Source organism: Dermacentor albipictus, chromosome 3 (genome assembly GCF_038994185.2).
Source record: "Dermacentor albipictus isolate Rhodes 1998 colony chromosome 3, USDA_Dalb.pri_finalv2, whole genome shotgun sequence".
NCBI lineage: Eukaryota > Metazoa > Arthropoda > Arachnida > Ixodida > Ixodidae > Dermacentor > Dermacentor albipictus.
Window position 1 is genome coordinate 73291670 of NC_091823.1, and position 21363 is coordinate 73313032.

The 21363-nt window shown below is 46.3% G+C and overlaps 1 protein-coding gene across 3 annotated transcripts in view; it reads right to left on the reverse strand.

Moving 5' to 3' along the window:
• Positions 1 to 391: 391 nt before the first annotated feature.
• Positions 392 to 21363, reverse strand: part of LOC135900642 (sodium- and chloride-dependent glycine transporter 1-like) — a 116384-nt gene continuing 95412 nt past the window's right edge. For all 3 annotated transcript variants that reach the window (XM_065430147.2, XM_065430146.2, XM_065430145.2), the window contains exons 2-15: positions 20584 to 20797; positions 18477 to 18608; positions 17485 to 17628; positions 16845 to 17001; positions 15601 to 15733; positions 15023 to 15157; positions 14091 to 14194; positions 13627 to 13751; positions 12312 to 12424; positions 11975 to 12106; positions 10503 to 10602; positions 9989 to 10095; positions 7861 to 8028; positions 392 to 5839 (exon numbers count right to left, since the gene is read on the reverse strand). In XM_065430147.2, the coding sequence (XP_065286219.2) occupies positions 5594 to 5839; positions 7861 to 8028; positions 9989 to 10095; positions 10503 to 10602; positions 11975 to 12106; positions 12312 to 12424; positions 13627 to 13751; positions 14091 to 14194; positions 15023 to 15157; positions 15601 to 15733; positions 16845 to 17001; positions 17485 to 17628; positions 18477 to 18608; positions 20584 to 20797 (2010 nt within the window). In that variant the 3' untranslated portion in view covers positions 392 to 5593. The remainder of the gene's footprint in view (positions 5840 to 7860; positions 8029 to 9988; positions 10096 to 10502; positions 10603 to 11974; positions 12107 to 12311; positions 12425 to 13626; positions 13752 to 14090; positions 14195 to 15022; positions 15158 to 15600; positions 15734 to 16844; positions 17002 to 17484; positions 17629 to 18476; positions 18609 to 20583; positions 20798 to 21363) is intronic.

Sequence of the window (21363 nt, forward strand, 5' to 3'; positions counted from 1 at the left end):
ACCTAAAGTCGTATTATCACATAACTCAAGTTGCCGAAGTTGTCTCCAAGTAGGTAGCTTTCGTGCGTCGATCAAATACCAAATGGTAGCTGCATTTCGCAGAGAGATTAGTTTTTTTTTCGGCTCCGATGCACAGTCAGCTAGGTAGCGCTGAGAGGACGACAACCGCTCTCTCGGTCCCCCATTTCTGGCGATGTCATTGCGCCGATAACATGTCACATATACGTTAAATTAAATTGCTGTGTAACATGCACTAATATGTCTCAAGTTTATTCTTTAGAACCCCTCCCCCCCCCCCCCCCCTCCGCCATCTCCACCAGCTGTTCAGGCGCACTAGCACGCTCTCACGTGCGAGCACCTCAAACGCAAGGAATAACAAAAGAATAGGACACCGAGTTATCACCAGATGTTTATTATGTAATCATTCATGCAACAAGTTCAATGTCATGAGTGATGAAATGAAGACGCACAAACAAACAAAAATAATATAGCACGTTTTCAGAACCTGAAACAATGTGATGAGTCATTCTATGTTACGTATGTACAAAAAAGAAGAGACATTTCGAAAACACTTCGTCGAGAAGACAGTTCGGCGTGGACACCACCGCCGGTGTTGCGTACAGCGAGTACCAATTTATGGTTGTGAGAAACAATACAAACTGATGCATGCAAAAAAAACGATATTTCTATATTTCGAGCGCGTCTGCAGTTGAGAACGCCGCGAGCTTCAGTTATTGCAAAAAGAAAATAAAAAAAGTATTGCAAGACGGACCACTTGGAAACCAAATCCAGCTCTAAAATTCTCCAGTCCAGGATATCGCCGATGCGGCTTCTCGTTCGCATAACTGTAGAAGCCAAAGCTTGCGCAATTGTCGAACTAACCCGCGAGATCTCAATTAACATGCCCCGACACACTGGGGCTCATTTTCTGGCGTTATCACGACCCGTAGTGTAACACAAGCTCCAACCCGAAGGCGCATAGACCTCTAAAAACAAGGGATTTGTCAGTGACACAACATTGTGATCTTCGCGTACACTAAATTGCAAAATGTCGGAACACGGCTATAGAGTGAGCAGCCTTCAACCTTGCCTCTTTGTTGCCTTGTACCACAGGCTCGTTCTGTCAACCGCTGCAACGGCACGTAGTGAGAATTCAAACATGTATGCGGTAGGAACCTTTCTGCAAGGATTCACTGCGATGGCAACGAGGATCGTAAACAAGCGCAGCGGGATTTCTCGCGAGGGTCGAATAATAGCAACGAGCATGGCTACGTAGCTGCAAATTAGTCAACGGCGGCAGAGGAGAGGAACGTTGTTACATATTTTCAACAGCGGTAGCGCTGTTTTGCATAACCGCTAAGGCGGTGCATTCAGTCTATTGGCAAACTGTAGCGCAGGAAAAAAAAAACATTAACAAAAGGAGCGAGACGACAGACGAGCGCTATTACAGTCTCGCTTTTTTTTTCTGTCTGTCTATTTATTCTTTACTGCTGCACAATTTGTCAATGTGCTGAACCAACAAACCCCAAACAGCCGCAATTTCGGTGTTCAGTTCTTTAGCAGCAAACAGTCAAGCAACCAACACAACAATGATGAAAGTCAGCTTACAAGAAATAAAAAAGAGAAACAATGCTTTCGAAGGATGTTGGCAGGTTGGCTACAGGAAATTACGAGCCGAGGCACACGTATATGGGACGTGTGCCCACTAAACGCCAGCTTTTTGCTTGTTCGTCAGGTTGCGCATTTCGGCCGATGAAATGGAACTGAGAAAATAGTTATAACCTCGACGCCGATACGTATAAAAGCTGGGCGCCCGCATAGGGCTCGCGAACCGAGAGTTACGACCCCGACACCGAGTGCAAGACAGATCTCGCTGAGCAGGAGCAATGCGCCCGCCGCGCAGGGCAATAAAATGACTAGCAACCACGCTTAACAAACACGCGACAACAAACTCATGACAGACTGTCGTCGCGTTTCAGTTGGCACAAGTCTGCAAGAGTCGGTAGGCTTCCCTGATTCTTGCGCGTCGTGTGTTTCTTGTCTGTAGTCGCAAGAGACGTTCGCGACACACCCTCTCCACCTCCTCCGTCCCCTCCCCGTGAGAAAAGAAAGGAGGAGAAGGGGAGGTTCAGTCATATGTCTCTAAAACCGGTGTAAATAGATAGATGTATGTACAACTTCACAGTGTGGCTTCTTCTTCTAAGCTTCTTACAATTGCATACGTGGTGCCCTTTATGTAATGAGCGACACTCACTTTTGCATACCGGCATTGAAAGAACGAACGTGCTGAAAATCGTTTTACGCGGTCAACAGACAAATGGTAGGTGGCACTTTTATCAAGCGAAAGAAAGAACCAATCAAAAGCGCTTCGATCTGTGACATTCTCGATACCCTTCAGTGTTCATCGAGGAATAAGTCTGAACTATAGTCAATGTGACTGAAGAAGCGTGAACAAGCTTTCAAATAACAAACGAGTTGAAATTTGGCAAAGGCAGCATTGCGCACTCAATTACAAAGCAACAAATGGCCACTAAGTGTTCAATGAACACCATGCAAAATTGCTGAAGTTATACAAAACCAGCACCGCCCTCCTTGTTTGTCTCTGCCAAGTGTCTTTTTTTTCTTTTACAGTTTCTTGTTTAACAGGTTGTTAATCACTATTGTAAAGGTCACAACAGTGTCTTTATGAACTTCGATTTGTGATCGATGCGAATCTTCACAGCCTGCCTGTCGCCACGGCCCGATATCGAACAACACATTCGTTCATCTCAACAGCATTCCGGCAACAACAAAAAAAAAGAGAATGCACGTAGCAAGCAACAGCAACAGGATCAAAATAATGGCTAAATGAATTACAAACAAAACAAAAGAAAGTGAACGTCACGACGTGGCACTTGTAAGTACAAACCAGCAGTTTCATGATAAATCTACAAGTATGACTATATACAAGTTGATCACCGCTCTCTGGGTACTGTTCAAGCCATGTATACCGCTTCAGAGGAAGACATAAACACACGCGCATTTTTTTTTTCTTTTCGCGCATACTCTCATAAATTACTCTTCCTCTCTCTCTCTCTAATGATGTGAGCAAGCAACATCACAGCTAAAATTCGTCGTCGCCCATCGTCCGCGCGTGTACCCTCGAAGTGCTAAAAATACCGCTGTCGAAGTGTACACAAGCTGGCACGCATTTTACATTTCTCCTCGTTTCTCTGTCACTAACGTTGGAAAGGACAAAATGGATTTGCCACTCTCCTCAAACCCGGTGAGAAGGGCACCCTGAAGTCGTTCACTCATGACCTACAAGTATAAACTGTAGAAAACTGCATGTCACGTCTTGAATATGTCTTGCGAGCAGCGTACCAGTCGGAAATGAGCTAACGGGTCTTGATATCCTCAACAAACAGCTGGTTCAATCACCAGGTTGATGACATAAATATGCATTCTGACAGAAATGCTGTCAAAAAAGCACTAGGGAAGTGAAAATCTATTGTCTACCTATTCATATATGCAAATATTCGTCATCGAACACGCGAGTGTATTGCGAGAGCCTAAGGCAGAGATAGCTTTCTTTTTTATATTATTGTACAATGCTTACGCTGAAATGCTAGTCAGCCTTCTCGCGTGCTTATTAACTTTTAAGTGGAAAAGTTCGTTTCACGAATACAGCACAATTGTAAAAAGCAAACAGCATTGAGACTTGACGGGTCTCCTGCCAGCTTTCTTTCTTTCTTCTTATATTTTAGTATGCCATCAATAATGAAAATAAACATTTTTAGCCATTACAGTAATCTGCATGTAAAGATGTTGCATATTCCACGTGTAAAAAATGCTAGTAGCATTCCTTACATGTCAGATTCTTTTTTCTCGCTCTTATGACGTGCTCCAGCCACCAAAAAGTTGACTGTACATGCAAACAAACCGTACAGGAAAGTGATATGTGTGACTCTATGGATACAGAGGGCTCCTCTATGTCTGTGAAAATGACTTTTTTTTCATTGCACCAAACCTGCAAACGATACAATAAGCGCAATGTACAATAGCTGAATTTTGTGTGATCGATGAAATCCTGTATCTGTTACAACAGATTCTTTCACTAAACAATTGATATAATACATGGACACACATAGATGCCCAGAGCACCATCTTCACAGGAGTTTACTTCATTTCAGCCCGATACTGAGACTTCTACGTTACCTTTTGACAAAAGACAATTTGTTTTTCGAAAAAGCGCATCGCAAGTTCGGATTTTTCGCAAGTTAAACAAAGATTATAGATTACCTGCACTCTCCTTTAGAGTCATGGTGCTTCTCTACCAATTACCGGTATATGATAGCCTCCACTTGCTATCACATATTTGCTTCCACAAGTTTATTTTTACACATTTCCATAAAGAATAGCCAACAGCATCAGATATCAGGCTGAAACAAAGTAGGCGTCTCAGATCAAGTAAGGACCGGCAGTATATCAACTTCAGAACTATACTCGGCTTAGACGCATGTCGTGTGGCCATGCCAGAGATGTTTATTTTTTCCCTTTCCATAATGAATACTTGTGACGTCAGGTTGCTACGGCGTCGTGTTGTTGACGCACCTGCGCGTTTCTAAGACGTAGGCAACTTGCGAGAAGGAACATTCAGAAAGCGAAAACGTATTTGCTTTCGAAAGCTTTCCTAAGCTACACCTCATCTTGCTGCAAGGTGCACAATACTAGCTAACAAGCTGGCAAAATCATTGCTTATATCCTTAGGGACTCATTTGGCTTGTCTGATACACAGGCGGCTCTTAGCCAGTTTCAACTATAAAAGGCTCATAGCAATGTTGCTGCAAAGCGTGTTCGTTTGGGAAACGGAGTTGAAGTTCATGTTTCCTTTCGATCTTTCTAGCACTTATATAGGCCAGGATACTCAATGAGCTGGTGTCCTTTGCCAGGTCGCGGTTAGCCCAGGCCGAGTGCATTCGAGCCGTTACGTCACGATTTGGTGACAGAGTGACGTTATAGTACGTTTCTTATCCAGGAGATGTAAACCAGTCGCCTGATAAACGCCAATTAAGTTGCACGTTCTTCAAGCAAGTTTGATCCACAGGGCATGATAAAAGGGAGAGCTCGCGAAGTGGCGACAGCATCACGCTTTCGTCGTCGACGTCAAGTTTCTACTGAGGAAAGGCCAACCTTTTCTCATGGGCTACAAGTGATCACTTCGGTTTGGGAGGGATCGATCCTATGGCAACAGCCCATGCCGTCCGAGATTGAATCTCGGCGGTGGATCACTCGCCAAAATTGGAAAGACGGCCGCCGGAGTCCTCCCCCTCTTATCAACAGGCGTTTGGCAGGCGACCTTGGTTTACCTCCACCTAGCCTGCCATAGGTCTCGCGGCCAAAGAACTGAGATGCTGGCTACAGTACAGCTACAGGGTGTGGACAACCTCCGACTGTCTGGGTAGCCGAGGTGCCGGCCCCGAACCTCTCCGTGGAAGACGGTGCTGCTGTGGCACTTGCGGAGGAAGACGTCGTGCCGGCGACGTCGGGGCCGCGTCGCCGACGGAAGCGGCCCCTGGCGACTCTCTGCGCGCACAGAGGGTAGACGGCGCCCTCATCGGCCAGACTCGTAGGAGCCCTTTCGGATGTTGAGGCTGATGCCGCCGGCTTCCGACTCGGAGTCGCCGTTGTCCGGCTTGTAGTACACCGGGAAGATGTCGTCGTCGTCGCCGTCCTGGTTGTAGCTGGGCAGAGCCAGAGGCACCTGAGAGTCCGTGTGCTTGGGGCTGTGCGTCTCCATGCGGTGCATCTGCAGCTTGGGGCCCCAGTCGGCCGTCGGCTGGGAGAGCATCTTGATGCGCTGCGTGGAGGAGTGACACGCGCGTGAGCTTGTGCGTTGCACAAAACGGGAGGACGAAAATAGAGCACACACACACACGCGCGGAGAAGTAGGCCGTGCCGGTTCACTTTTCTTTCAACAGTCCATATGGATTTTTTTGGCGGCGCAAGGTTGACTATTAGCAGATGCATTGAAGGCAAGATTGCCCTCTATTTTGCGCCGAAGCCTTAGCGCTCGTACGTCAGAGTGACGCATCGATCTTCAGCGTATATTCCCGTATTTCGGAGGTTTTAACTAAGTTCTCGGAACTTTGGGATGTTGGGTCTTTAGTTACTTTAGAACGCAATGTAATCCTTCCTTATCGATAAGCAATCAACTAAACCCGAGCAGAAACTGTCAGAATTAACCCTTTGTTACATGGTGTCCACTACAATGGACAAATTTCGTCTATTTTTGGAGCAAGCTTAGTGCTTCCAAGAAGCTCTTGTGCATAGTGTCAACTTCAGTGGACAATTTAACTCTTCCATAGCCGCCCTAGAAGGCGCCACGAACCACGATTTTCCTCCAACTCGGTTTCAAATGTGGCGTCCTACTGTTCCGTGTGTGTGTGTGGGGGGGGGGGGATTAAGTCTCTTTCGTTCCCCCACTTTTACTTATAACTGTCGTGACATTGCAGCTTGGCACATCTAATTGTCTACAAAGGATAGAAGAAGCCTCTGGAGGCAAGAACTGTATTGTGGTTGCGTGAAACCAACATTTTCGTCGGAACATATTTTTTAAAATGTCCCACTGTATACTACAGTGGACACCATGCATGATAGGAACAATAGCTGCGCGGGAGCATTTTCACTGCAGCGTAGTCCTCGCCGCGTCCACTATCAAATTGATTGCTTTTGATATTTCCCTGATATTTTCATGTAATAACACTGTTTATTATATTATCTAGCGAGCTAACAGGAAGAAACAATCGAATGAGTTGCCATCAGCTCCTCTGCCGCAGCAAAACGAATGCCACCTGTCGAAGCAAGCTGCCGCCAGCGTGGGTTGTCGACGACAATCATTACATCCGTCTGAAATATTTCACAGAAAAAATGTGCAATATTTCGGTTGGCAAGTGCAGAGCGACATAACTGCGCGAAAGGCAAGGTATCGGGGGTGTAACGAGGTGTGTGTGTGTGTGTGTGTGTGTGCGGGGGGAGGGGGGTGCACACCAGGCACATGCCCGCCTATATCCTCCCTGCCCCTAGCTCCCGAATTTCTGCGTATCGGGATACGTTTCATAGAGCGAGGCGCGACGACACTCGCCTGCCCAGCCACCCCCTTACTGCTCAAGGGCGTGGCATTGCTCCCAACAAGACGAATTCTTGAATACGCCATGCCTTGATACACTTGCGCATTACCGGCAAAAGTGACTGTTTCTCTCGTACTCCATAACACAAAGTATACGGCCGCGCCATCCAAACTTTTGTATCCGAGTTTACGTTTGTAAATGTGGTAGCAGTAACTTCGCCTGCTGGAGCAAAGGCAAAACTGCCGGCAGCCACACTCACCGGAGATGATGCGCATGTTGGCCACTGTAGTGGACACTTTCTAGCTTGTGAAATAAACGTTTGAAAGCAGAAAAAAAATGCTCCTGACTTTAGCAAGAAGCACATTCGTAGAACACTAAATTAATCACGGTTTGCATGTGTACCTTTTTAATTCGTGCAAAAAAAATGACGTCACAGAAAGCCGGTGCACCCGGCTCTCTGTGACGTCATTGACCCCATTAACCCTTAACTTCAAGGTGGCGTCGCCACCCGTCTTAGGTTCTTGCGTCTTTCCTGGTTACCAAGCCTTCCCCCGCGGCAAGAGTGAGCTTTTTTTCTACTTTAGAAGCGTAATTTACTAATACAAGTTAACTTTCTATTACTCTTCAGTATCCATATGAAGCGTGCTGGATGGTGTTTTCAGCAAAATTATCGCGTTTTATTTTCTAAGTAATGCAGTATGTGACAGGGCATGTTTTCTCAAGAAGGGGGTCGGCATGCGCCTGTACTCACCTCTTTTAACGTTCCCCTGGCGTTGTAGATCTTCATAACGGCCACGATCGGTATGGCGCTGATTGAGGCGAACGAGAACAGGAATCCCACACCGGTGGCCCAAGACGGGAACTCGTATTCGCCGTACTTGGTCGCAGGCATGTCGATCATGGAGAACACCAAGATGCCCTGCGAACAGCGGCGGGTCACGTGGTTAACGTGGCGTCCTGAATCATCATCATCATTATAATCATCATAATCATCATCATCATCATCATCATCATCATCAGACTGGTTACGCTCACTGCAGGGCAAAGGCCTCTCCCATACTTCTCCAACTACCCCGGTCATGTACTAATTGTGGCTATGTTGTGCCTGCAAACTTCTTAATCTCATCCACCCACCTAACTTTCTGCCGCCCCCTGCTACGCTTCCCTTCCCTTGGAATCCAGTCCGTAACCCTTAATGGCCATCGGTTATCTTCCCTCCTTATTACATGTCCTGCACACACCCATTTCTTTTTCTTGATTTCAACTAAGATGTCATTACTTCGCGTTTGTTCCCTCACCCAATCTACTCTTTTCTTATCCCTTAACGTTACACTCATCATTCTTCTTTCCATAGCTCGTTGCATCATCCTCAATTTAAGTAGAACCCTTTTCGTAAGCCTCCAGGTTTCTGACCCGTACGCGAGTACTGGTAAGACACAGCTGTTATACACATTTCTCTTGGGGGATATTGGCAACTTGCTGTTCATGATCTGAGAATGCCTGCCAAACGCGTCCAGAATATGCTCGCTCAAATGCCACCTAACACACGGGGCGGAGAACGAGGCAGAGATCTTTCAATCGTGTTGAAAAGTCTGAACGGGGACTCTGTGGCGCAGCTGAATTCGAATTTGTGAGCACCGCGACTATGGACGCCTTCGGCTCCCATATAAAAAGCCGTAGACGTATTGGAATGTCTGAACCTTTGTGCTTGCCTTTGTGTCTAAGCTTCCCACAATTTAGCTGGAAGTTCAAAACGGGCCCAGTCTTGATACTGCACCGCACTCGAAAGGCGACGCGATAGCGTTAATGTGTACTGTCAACCAAACTCAGCGTAAATGAATAGGAGCGATATAAGGACAACGGGGTTTTACTGATGTCAGGAAAATATGAAAATATAAGGGTTTTCGACATAAACAGGCACAATCTCGTTGTTTTTGGCTACCTAGTGAGATTAAATGATTAAGCACTATATTGCACACTGAATGGCTATTTGGCTTAAAGAGGAAAATTGGAAGAAAGTTTCAGTTTGTGCATTGAAGTTCAAGTACGGAATACGACGCGATTGAGGACTGAATGCGTAGTGTCTACCTACTGCAACTGAGTAGTGCGCAGTCGGAAGAAAAAAAAAAAGGACGCCGTCGAAAAAAAAAGGGTGCTGTTAACAAATTGGGGAATGGCAAGGGGGCAAGGCTACTTCCGGTTCAAGCATGCGTGGCAACGCAAAACAGAGATCGCAAACGTGCATTTAAAGAAAAATTGACAATAATAGCATTATTGAGAACGTTCTCGCGATCACAAAATCCACCAATACTCGTTAGGCCTGCTTGCATGCTCCGGTTGCTACGTTGCTGCTGACGACATTGTGAAGAGGGCATGCAATTTTTGACTGACAAAATATTGCTAATTCCCTGCTGCATGTAGTGCAATAATAATTGACTCACATGTTCGCAGGAGCTTCGCCTACAGATCGGCAGCATTTTGTTAGTCTCAAAAAGTGTTTCAGGGACCCTTTAAAATTCGTGGCCGTTTGCGTAAGCACATATACGGTGCTGTAGCCGCTGATAATAGAAGCAAGTTATCGGCTGATAGACGCCATTCAAGCCCATACACTAAATTCCACAGGCTCTTGCTATGCGTTTTACTACAAAAAGCGTAACCGGAAGCTCGTTTTGCTCGCAATGGTGCGAGCTGCCAGAGAGACCAGCAGTTATTGAGCTCAAGGATTAGTTAGTACCGACACGCTGAAGGGCAGGAAGCCAGCGCCTGTTCCCTTTTCAGCAAAACGAAAGAAAACGACACTTGTTGACAGAGGTCGCTCGATTCCGTTGGCTATTGTCGGTATTTGCGTATTCAAGCCGGTATCAAACCAATCGTCTTACCAAAATAAGCGTCGGCACCAGGTACTTCCACACCATCCTCCAGTAGAGCACGGGGAACGGATAATGGCCCAACATGACCTTGATGTCCTCCATAAACCGATCGACGCCTGCAAAAGTAGAACGGGGCATTAGGCTCGCGACATGTCAGCCGACAGAAAGCAGCGTTACGTTTTGAGGTACGCGCAATAGGTTTGTGATGCCTAAACCATTGTCTGCGAGGTTTAGAATTTATAAGTGAGGTGGAATTCTCGATATTTGGTTATTTTTGTTCCACAAACAAGCGCTTAAATATGAGGCTATAGAAAGACGTGCGAACTGCGGCATTCTCTCGTTCCGCAGCAGCATAAGATTAAATCCCGATAACTTCCCGATAATCCCGATAAATCCCGATAATTAAATCGGACGGAAGTGCTTGCGCCCTACATGCTCTTTTTTTTTTTACTCTGTTCTTCTCTAGTGGTCACTTCAGGATGTCCCGCTTGGGCCAACACAACACAATTTCGCAGTCACTCACCGTATATCCAGGCTATCACGATGATTTCTGTCAAGCCGATCATCAAGGCGGAGAAGCTAGCGCAGTAGTTGTCCATCAGCTGCAGCACGTACATGCCACCCTGGAATATGAAAATTACGAAGGGGCATTGTTCAAGAATGGGGCATGATTACCACGCAAAGAACGAGGCGAATTGATTTCTATCAACGTCCAATCAACCATGGTGGTCGTTCTAGACGACACTTATGCTACTATGAGAGAGAGAGAGAGAGAGAGAGAGAGAGAGAGAGAGAGAGAGAGAGAGAGAGAGAGAGAGAGGAAGCCTGTTGGAGCCGCGGCGTAACTGTCTGGCGCACTGTTGACATTTGGACATTGGTCAGCAGCACCGGAAAGGAGAAGAACCGATGGAAAAATGACAGGGATAGGAAAAAAAGAGGCTCGCTACTGTCGTCCAAATACCACCGCAATCGTTGAGAACAAATAATCTAGACACAACAACTCTCCATTAAAGGACATGCCAAACACGGAGTACTTTTGACGTCGTGAGGAATGAACCAGCAACGAGACTGGAATCGTAGTTTTTTTTTTTTTTTTGGCGTTGCGTCTTGCCTCTTAAGGACCACACACCTTCTAAATGTATGCTCGAATTGAGATTTTGTTCATGGTTTGTTATTTTTATATGTGCACGAGCTTAACCCACCGAGGCGCTTACAACCACTTAGACTTTTGAACGCTCAAGCAACAAATTTGGTGAGTTATTTGACGGCATGCTGAAGTGTTTCTAACCGTCATAACCGTGTTTCTAAACGCCTTATAAAAAGAGGTGCATTTTTTTTTTCTGTTATAACTGATGCCATACATAGCAACATTTCGTGTAAAAGAACACGCGCTCGTTTCATCAAACTTGGCGTCGACCACCATGGGAGTTGAAAAATATTCAGTGTCGGTTTCGTCCAAGTATTTGTTTGCGAAGTTTGTCAGAGCCACGAAGATTCTTTGTCTCACACATGCGCATGACTAGAAAATTCAAGCTTGAATAAAAAATCTGAATGTTCTTTTTCTGAGTAATCATTGCGTGCGCAGAGTAAGCCTGAACGGCAGACAGGTTTTTTTTTTTAAATGTGAAATTGTGACAAATATAGGGGTGCGTCGCGTGCCGGATGCACTCCTAACTTTTATAGAACGAAAGTAAGATTATTTGGTGTTTCCTCTTTCCTTAGGAAAATGCTTTTCGATGAAGCCGAAGCTCGTCATGTTCTGCTCTTTGCGGGATGGATTCCTTAAGTCTTCGATTTATCCTCCTATGCTCATATAAAGAATTGAAAAGACTTCGTTCCCATCCTTAACGACGTTATTATCCAAGGAGTATTGGTGGAACGGTGCTAAAGGAAACGGATAAGCGCGGGGGAAGAAAAAGAGGAAACTGAGAACTCGTGTTGCTCCGTGCAGCTTTGCCCTGGGATATCCTCCAACGTGTATGTGCGTATACTCACGTTCGTACAGATGATGAGTCCCGCGAAGAACAGCGTCGTACAAACACCGAGCAGCACGAGAGGTTTTCTGTGCTGAAGCTTCTCTGGCCAGGTGTCGACGATGGTAGTAACAACCGTCTCGATAATCGTGAACTGTATAGAAGAAAAGAAAGAAGAAGAAAAGCGTGGGGACAGAAGAGAATTTTGAGTGAACAACATTCAAAGTGAACCACAATGACAAGCGAGGAAATGCAAATGCATCCAGTTTCCTCTCGGTACACACTATTACGAACAGAAGGCCTCGCAAATTCAGTCCCAAGTCATTTAATCGAAGAAAAAATGCAGAAGGCCAAATTACCTGAGTTCCCATTCCCAGGGTCATCAGCATGAAGAAAAATAGGAACGCCCACAGAGGTGGCAGAGGTAAATGAGTCACCGCTTCGGGGTAAGCCACAAAAGCTAACCCGGGACCTGTTTAAAACGATAAAAACAGGATGAGTTCGCTGTGGGGAAGTGTAACACATCTGTCATGTTGAAGAGTTCACATTGCACAGTGAACCGTGAACCAGTGCACTCAAGAAACCATAACACATCACTTTCCGCACTTACCTTGTGTTTCGTTCTTCTGTCACAAACAATAAAAGCTTCATTCTGCGCTTCCAAAGCGCGTAATCAGTCAGTACACATCGCCATAAAAAACAAAGTTTAATGCTTCCAACCAGCGCATGTATGAACACACACAGAGAAACATAATGCCCAGAGTGTCAACACATTCGTCGCACTTGAATCGGCACTCAAATCATTCCAAACACGCCGGTCTGGAACAACAAGAGTTTTAATCTCGTTCAAGAATCGTACAGACATGGAGAAAATCCGAAAAATAATAATATGGAGAAGGAAGTTGGCTCGTGGGGTACCAGCCCCCCCCTTCTACGAGCCACAATCGCTCGTCACTCTTCGTCTTCCACCGTCCGTCGTCTTCCATTCTTGTCTTGTGCTGCCTCGTGTCGCAAACGTATGTGCCTTATACTCAGCCGGCGACTTACCTCCATGCTCACGAATTCTTTCCTGACTCTGTGTATAGCAGGATTTGATTTTCTAGAGCAGCACCGGTAGTCCACAAACGCGTGAACAAAACTTTTCCTGATTGTGTAACGCATGCCCTTGCCAATTGAACAAGACACAATTTATGTCTCGGTGGCCATTCCTTTGTCTTTTCCTGTCTCTTTTCTTTTTTTCTCTCGCAGAAGCTTTGCGAGCTGTCAAAGCATGAGGAAGGACTCTGCACACTCTCTCGGCGCGAGAGAGCCGATCGAGTCTCGTCTCAGCCGCTGGTGCAAGTAGCGAGAACGTTCGTCCCGTCTTGCCAGCTCAGCTGGTGCCGGACATCCACGACGGAATTCGCAGGTGCTGCGCACGAAAAGCAATTTCCACCAGAGTCCACAGAGTAGTTAGTACACCGCTCTGCCTCAACCGCAAAGGGCGCTCGCTCAGCCCGCCAGGTGGCGTGTCGCTCTCAACGATCGTGACGTCACACGGTGTAGATCCGTTTATATGTATATATACTTTTTTTTTTGGCGTGAGCAGCCGGCACGACCAAATGCGGGACGTCACAACGAAAGGCACACGCACATAGCAGTAGCAGGTTTGCAGTGTCTCTGAGTAGCAATTACCTTGAGCAGCGACTTCAGACACGTTCACACCCAGCTTGTGTGCCATGAAACCGACTATGCTAAATATGACAAATCCGGCGAAGAAGCTCGTGCCGCAGTTGCCGAAGCAGATGAACAGCGTGTCCCTGCGAAGAAAGGCGGAAAAGAAAACGGAAACGGTGGTCAGCAGAGCCCATACTGACCCGCCAGGGGGTCCTGCTAAGTAGAGAGAACGCACACACACGCACAAGGAGAAGCAAGATCGCGCATCGTGTCAACTGCATCATCACACGTACAACCAAGATCAGTCAATGCAAACGGCGCGTCACTCATCCGCGACAGAGAGAACGAACAAGGCAAATCCCCAAACGACACACGCGGAAAGAGCGAATACTATAGCCGCACAGAGTTCAACAGCATTTCAGGCACACCACAGGCAAAAACAAAAGAAGGAGGGACATGCAGCGTACGTGAAGGTGGCTTACCTGTAGCAGTTGTTATGGAAACGGTTGTAGCTGGCTAAAGTAATAAGGCCTCCCCAGCACGGAGACAAGGAAAAGAAGATCTGCATTGCAGCGTCACCCCAGACCTGAGACGATACAGGGAAAAGAATCTATGCAGTTGTAATAGGGTTGTCTGCAGTTCGCGCGCCACCGTCAGACTCGCGTGCCCTTGTGCAAGGCAGGAAGAAAGCAAAAGCTCTTTTTATTTTCCTTTTCTTTTGTTTTCTTTTTACCATCTTTCATCTTGCTTCTATCCCTTTTTCTTTTTGTAGTCGAAAGAGCCTTAGCTACAGCTATGGCGCAATGGGTCTACGGTGAGTTAGCCGACGATTACGGCGGAAAACTATAGACCTTATATTTCACACCAGCGGCGATCTTGTATTAATGCCCCGAACTTACCCAATGTACCTGAAAAAAAGCAGTTATCCACAAGTGCGCCACTAGCAATGCCAGTACAAAGGACTTGAAGGAAGACTTTTGTTAAACTGGCACGAAAGAAAAGCCCTAGCGAACAATCCCTGTCTGAGTGAGCAATAAAAACTGAACAATATAATAAGAAAGAGCATCTGGTACAATTTGCCTTAGCAATAACTTCGCCCTGAAGGCTGTTTCAGGCTATACTATGTAACTCAAGGTATCAGCTACACGCAGTCTTCTTACTGTAGTACTACGCAAATAATAATGTGCGTGAAACTTTTCTGCGTGTTACGTGCGAAGCGTCACGTTTAAGTTAACGATCGAGCACAAGAGCGAGAGCTGTAACCGAAGGCAGGAACGAAATACAAAAAATTTCGCTGCGCAAGGCGTCAAAGATCATGCGTACAGTTTGCGCGATTCCTGAAGCGTAAGGCTTCAGAATTCACGCGGAAACAAAACAACAACAAAAACGCACAGTGCAAAACGAGATATCTTACCCTAGCTTCCGTAAGTCGTTCCCATTGTGGCGTCAGATAAAACATAATGCCGTCGTAAGCCCCTTCGAGAGTGCAGCTTCGGATCAGCAGAATGACGAGAACAACGTATGGAAACAAGGCTGTGAAGTAGACGACCTGCAAACCACGATGGAAATAGGACAATAATTAAAGATGAAAGGAACAAATTGTCGGAACATAAACATACTATAAGAACGGTAAGCGCGGGTTGGCGCTTGAAGCGCCAAAATGACAGCGATTCCACTGTGAAAACGTAGAATGCGAAAAAAAAAAAGGTGGCTTGGTCCGATATATTGCAAGACTACACTCAAAGCACCAAGCAGCTGGTGCATGTAACGGACATCCGACTTTACGTTCGTTGTTTATTTACTCCGCTGCCTCTGCGGAATATTTGACACCAGAAATCGGAGGGACGAATTGGTCCCCAGTTATACGTTCGAGCGGATAGAGAAGCAAGCCGCACAGTCTGGCAGAGCGGTGTACACCGTCGAAGGATTCATCAGCACCACCGGCTATCGGTTAACTCGACGCGGAAGAAGAACAAGACGCCCCGCACTCACCTTTCCCATTGTCTTCACGCCTCTGTACAAGCAGAAGAACACGATGACCCAGCAGACGAAAAGGCACAGAGCCAACTGCCACCGCACCCCGCCAAGGTCGTGCAGCCCTTCGGTCAGGTCCAGCACATAGTTGCTGCGAATAGCAAAGTGTGCAGCCAGGGTCAGTTTCCACGCGCACAGCGCGCAGCCCAAACATGGAAACATGGCGAAACATGGAAACATGGCGGGTAAGCTGTCGTTTCAGAACCAGAGTTTCACTTGTATTTAAGGACAAGGTTATTACGGGAAATAATGACAAATCCTTTTAAGTATACTGAGGCATTGCCGAGAACTTAACGCATCGGCTACTTGCTAGAAGAGCTTCGCTACACGCAAGAAAGGAAACGAAAATTCTACCTTAGTGTATTTCGGCTGAAAACGAATAAGCCAGATGCAAATAAGTCAGTTCTCTGTGGAGCTGCGCAGGCAGCCGCGAGCGGTAATTGTAGGATAACGCGGCGTGTGGTCTCGTTATAGAAGTGGGGCAGTGGTATGGCAAAATTTTAATAATAATAATAATATTTGGGGTTTTACGTGCCAAAACCACTTTCTGATTATGAGGCACGCCGTAGTGGAGGACTCCGGAAATTTTGACCACCTGGGGTTCTTTAACGTGCACCTAAATCTAAGCACACGGGTGTTTTCGCATTTCGCCCCCATCGAAATGCGGCCGCCGTGGCCGGGATTCGATCCCGCGACCTCGTGCTCAGCAGCCCAACACCATAGCCACTGAGCAACCACGGCGGGTTGGCAAAATTTTGTTACAGCAGGTTTAGAAGCGCGTGGCAAAGAAGGAACCAGAGACACAAAACCAACGAAACCATGACTTGCGCTGGTAGAATGCGTCGCCAAAGATTTCGATATTAGAAAAAAAAAAATGTTTGCGGCACAGAACCCGTCTCAAGACCCAGGCTAGCAACCGTGAAACTAGACTTCAGCAAGACAAGTAAGGAGGGCTAGCAAGCGCACGGATCACATATGAAAACGGCGGGAGTGATTTTTGTACATCAGCTACGTGCCAAATAAATAAGGCGCAATAAATAAGGCGCGTAGCAAATCACGACCTGAAATTTCAGAAACACATACACGATTTAACACGATCTCTTGTTTTTTGCTGGGGTCTGATCGTAGTTTATCTTCTGGTCAGCACAAACTACAAAAAAAAAAAGCAGAAAATTTCACCGCCTCGCTATCTTGGGCCTTACTGGAAGAATTCGTCGCTGGCCATTTTCGTGTTGTCCGTAGAATTCTTCACCGCATCCCAGAAGGCCGGGTCAACTTCGTCCTGGATGATGCACGAACCATTCGCGAGGTGAACTCCTCCGTGGGCGGTGCAATTCTTTGTATCGAACCTCCGGCATGCTGCAGAGTGAATTTGTGCAGGAGCGTTAAAGTTTCTTGATATCATAAGTGAAATCATGTTCATTGCCATGTGCAGCAAGCAATTAAAGGATGAGGGAGAGAACTGATGCTCAATTTATATCCATAACAGTCTATACTCAACGAATGCATTAAGCTACACAAAAGGGGACACGCAAACGTTACATTGTATCTGAACACGAACGAAGATGCTCGTATTATGCTTCATTATGAAACTGAATATGAAAATAAAGGAGAAAACAGTCGAAAAAAGAGCTTCGATCGCATTAAGAGACAGTGACAGAACGGCAATGAATTGTGACTTGCTTGTTAAATTGCTGAGCCGATAATCTCACCCATAAGGCCTAGAGAAAGAATAGCCTGACAGCAAACGAATAATATTTTTGATATGGAGCTTTATGCATAGCTTGATTCGTGCTGCTTACGTTCCGACAACTGACCTTGACACAGTTTCGGAAAGCTTACCATCCGTATTCCACCAGTTGTCACAGGAAGTCCATGGCAGTGTCGTGGTCAAGGATGACCCCAAGTAGAATAACGACCAGGCCAGGATCATGTTGTAATACACTCCTACCAAGGCAGTCATCAGGAACATCGCGTATCCAATTCCTGCAGAAAGCGGATGCAAAGACGATTACACGTTCGTTTTCATTCCAACTGACACAAACGGGAAAGGCGAGAAAAATCCGAACTTAAAAAGGTAATTACCGTTTCGCCTGTCTTATTGTCAACAAACGGTGGCAAGATTGCCGTTCCTTGCGCCAAGCGCTTGCGTTACTTATTTTTAATGAACACATCTTAGTGAATACTTCCTGCGTACATTTCAATGACGTACGCAATTCATAAGGACGGCTCATCAATTCCATATCATTTCCGTAACATGCAGTAGGGCGAGAATCATAAAATCATTTGACAATGGTCGGTGACAACTTAAGAATAAAGTGGCAAATGTACCACTGTCTAACTCGGACAATTTGTATAGGTGCGGCAAGTAATCACGTTCGTTTTTTTAAATCTTTCAGGAACTATGTTTCAGAGCGCGGACGCACAGAGGCCAGGTGCAAAGAGGTTTCGCAGGCCTGAGCTCACGGTGATTTCTTCGGTTGTCTTCCCTGCTTTCGCCCCCCCCCCCTTTTCTATGTCTCTCTCTCTCTCTTTCTCTCTCTCTCTCTCTTCGGTTGTCACCGAGTATACAGATGGAACGTTTTAGCAGGCCATTTGAATACCGGGCTCAATATTGAAAAGCACTCGACGACTTCTGTATCGCGAAAGATTACCACTTACTTGCAACCAGCGGCGAAATTAGAGGTCGCTTCTTGCTATCACAGAATGAATTAACGACTTGCGAATACAAAAAAAAAGCAGTGCCTCTTTAACATGCGCCATTTTAAATGGAATGTCAAAATTTTGCACGGCAGCTGTTCACCCGGAATGAGAAAATTAGCGGTAATTTTCACCTTGAAATAACGGTGATATCTTCCATATGGTGATCGGCCCTTCGCTGGCGTACTGGCCGAAGGACAGCTCCAAGAGGAAGAGAGGTAGTCCCACGAATATCAGCATGACGCTGTAAGGGATGAGAAAGGCCCCTGCGCGAAAAAATAGGCAAGGCGAAGATCATTTTCTGTGAACACGTGTAGGCGGACACTGAGTGGGCAACAAAGTTTAGCCGTAGACTTCTTCGACCGCAAAGCAGAGTTAATTCTTGCAGGCGGCTATCATTGGCACTGCTCAAACAGGTCTATATGCAGACAAGTTTGTGTTTTCAATTGCAGCTCAAATGTTCGCCAAAAAAGTACCGCGACAGTCAAGGAGCATACTGCAAACGAAGGTTGACTAATAGCGCTCAGCAGTTGTCAGAAAGTGACAACGCCCCATTTGTTTCATTGCATGTGAAAAAAACGTTTGAGTACACTGATTTTAGTAGTAAGTGTAGCGAAACAGTCAGTTAATTTTCTACGAACGTTGGTGCAATCGTAAATTTTACAAACACGAGCTTGAAGTGTACAATAGATGAAGAATTGAAGCGATCCTTTGAATATCCCTCAAGAAAATCGATGGAGTGAATGATCGCAAGAGCTCGAGTTCTTTACTTTTTTTTTGCGCTTCCGCTGCGACAAGAAAGCTGCGTAACTTTGTACACTCGGTCACAAAAGTTTACGGACCATGGGATCACAGAAAACGTTCAATTTCCGAACAGCCTGTAACCGTAGTCAGTAAAACCGGACATCACAATGAGGATCACATATATACTGGTAGAGGCTGTAAATGCGAATACTAGGCTGCGTTGTGAGCCTGCGCAGATATTCAGCTTTTTCTCAGATCTTGTGTTCCGTAAAAAAATTTTGTGGTTCACTGCACGAAATACGTCGAATGAATACGCCCTTATCAATAAGAAAAGCTTTCCGACCTGCCTTTATCGAATTCGGGCTTCCTTTCTGACGTCATCCCTCTTGCATGCCGGTAGGGTGTATACGCTATGGCCCAAGTAACTGTGGACTGCCACAAGTGCCCACAATATGGGTTGCGTTATAATTGTTCACCCTATTCAGTGTGAGCAATGTGGAGTTTTCTACGAATTTGACCTTCATGCGTTAATGTTTCGAAGTATAGTTGCACGAAATGTTTTCGCCAAAGTTTCCTTTGCTGTGTAGGTATTTTGATCTGTCCCCGAGCTCTTAGGGATCGGGAAGCGAGTACATACGGTGACTAAAAAGTTCGACAGTAATGTGGAGTCAGCAGCATTTGAGAACTAGAATCACTTTAGCTCGATTCCTCTCGTGAAGGCCCCGTGTACCTGTTGCTTTAGGGCAGAATAATACTTCACCCAACAAAGCCGCAACCACGCGCGTTACACAGCTCTACACGGCCACTTACTCGGGAGTGTCACAAAATAAACAGCGTAATCTATGGTATTGGCCACAGCAAAACACTACAACGGTGCTCGGACACATCGAGAAGACGCGAGCGGCTGAAGTGAGCATACTGACATGGATAGACAGGAGTGACAATAAAAGGCAAAGTTCGGAATGAGTATACACTCGCGTATCGTAGCCGTGGTCGTTGTAGCGACGATTCCAGAGAGAACGCAGACTGAAAAGGTTTAGTCGCTTAATTAGAAAGGACGACAGTTACATCGGCAAGAACGTAAGCGCAGTTGATTAGGGCGCTAAGATGAAACAAGATCGGCTTAAGAAAGGACGGCAAAGGAGCATCGAGGCTTGAACGCGAAGACGCCAAAGTGGCGTCATCGGTTCACCGATGAAGTGGCGGGCAAGAAACGAACAGAAGACGGCGACTTCACATGCACGTTTTCAAAAGGAGGTCTACACGAGCACTGCAATGGTTGCGACAGGGCTTTGAGTTCGTACGTTGGTAGAACTGGAGGGAGTTGAGGCACGAGGCTTCATCATGCTTTGCAACGGGCTTTCCACGCTTTACCGCAGCCCATAACATGCGCCTGATTGTCTTCGTTCCTGTGCCGTTGAACTACCACAGAATGAAGAGTAACTCAAACGAGAAAAGGAGGAGAAACAACGAACCGCAACAATGATTGGCTCTTACCTCCTCCGTTGCGGTAGCACAGGTAAGGAAACCGCCATATGTTTCCGAGGCCGACGGCGTAACTGAGGCACGAGAGCAGGAACTCCACACCCGAAGACCAATTGCCACGCTCCTTGTTTTCGTCGACATCGCGCGAGGCCGTGATGATCACCTCGGGGATGTCCGGCCGGGGCGGTGGCAACGCCACGGTGTGGTGGTGGTTACCGTTAGCCTGCTGCATGGTGAAGGGAGAAAAGAAGAAAGAAAGAAGGCGAAAGAACTCGTCACTGACGGTGTCGATCAAAACATATAAAGATACATCGAACGAGAACGTTATATAGGTCCGAAGTTACGAATATCGCCCCATCTAACCTTGGCTGACGTTCTTGTGCCGTCAGTCATGATGCACGCGTTGTGCAGGAGGTTACTCGAACAACAGCAGTTTCATTTGTAGCGGAGATAAAACCACGCTTTATACGAACGCGGTTCATGGTAATGCAAGTGCCTAATTAATTTTTTCGAGCTGAGTTTAAGCACATGACTCCTTGAGGAGTAACAGTCGCAGTTGGCTAACCACGTGCCTCTCGATGGCTCTGTGCCTTTCACATAAGCATTGTATGTAAATGGCGAGTCATTAATAAAAGCAATAGACCTGAGAGGAAACAATGCCGCAGTTGTAAATCGGTTTACTCAACCATGAAGCACCAAGGAACACGAGAGGTCTGGTCATGTGAGATACGAATTGCTTGCCTCCGCGGCAATATGCAGAAGAGGTCGTGACACGTAATCCACAATAAAACG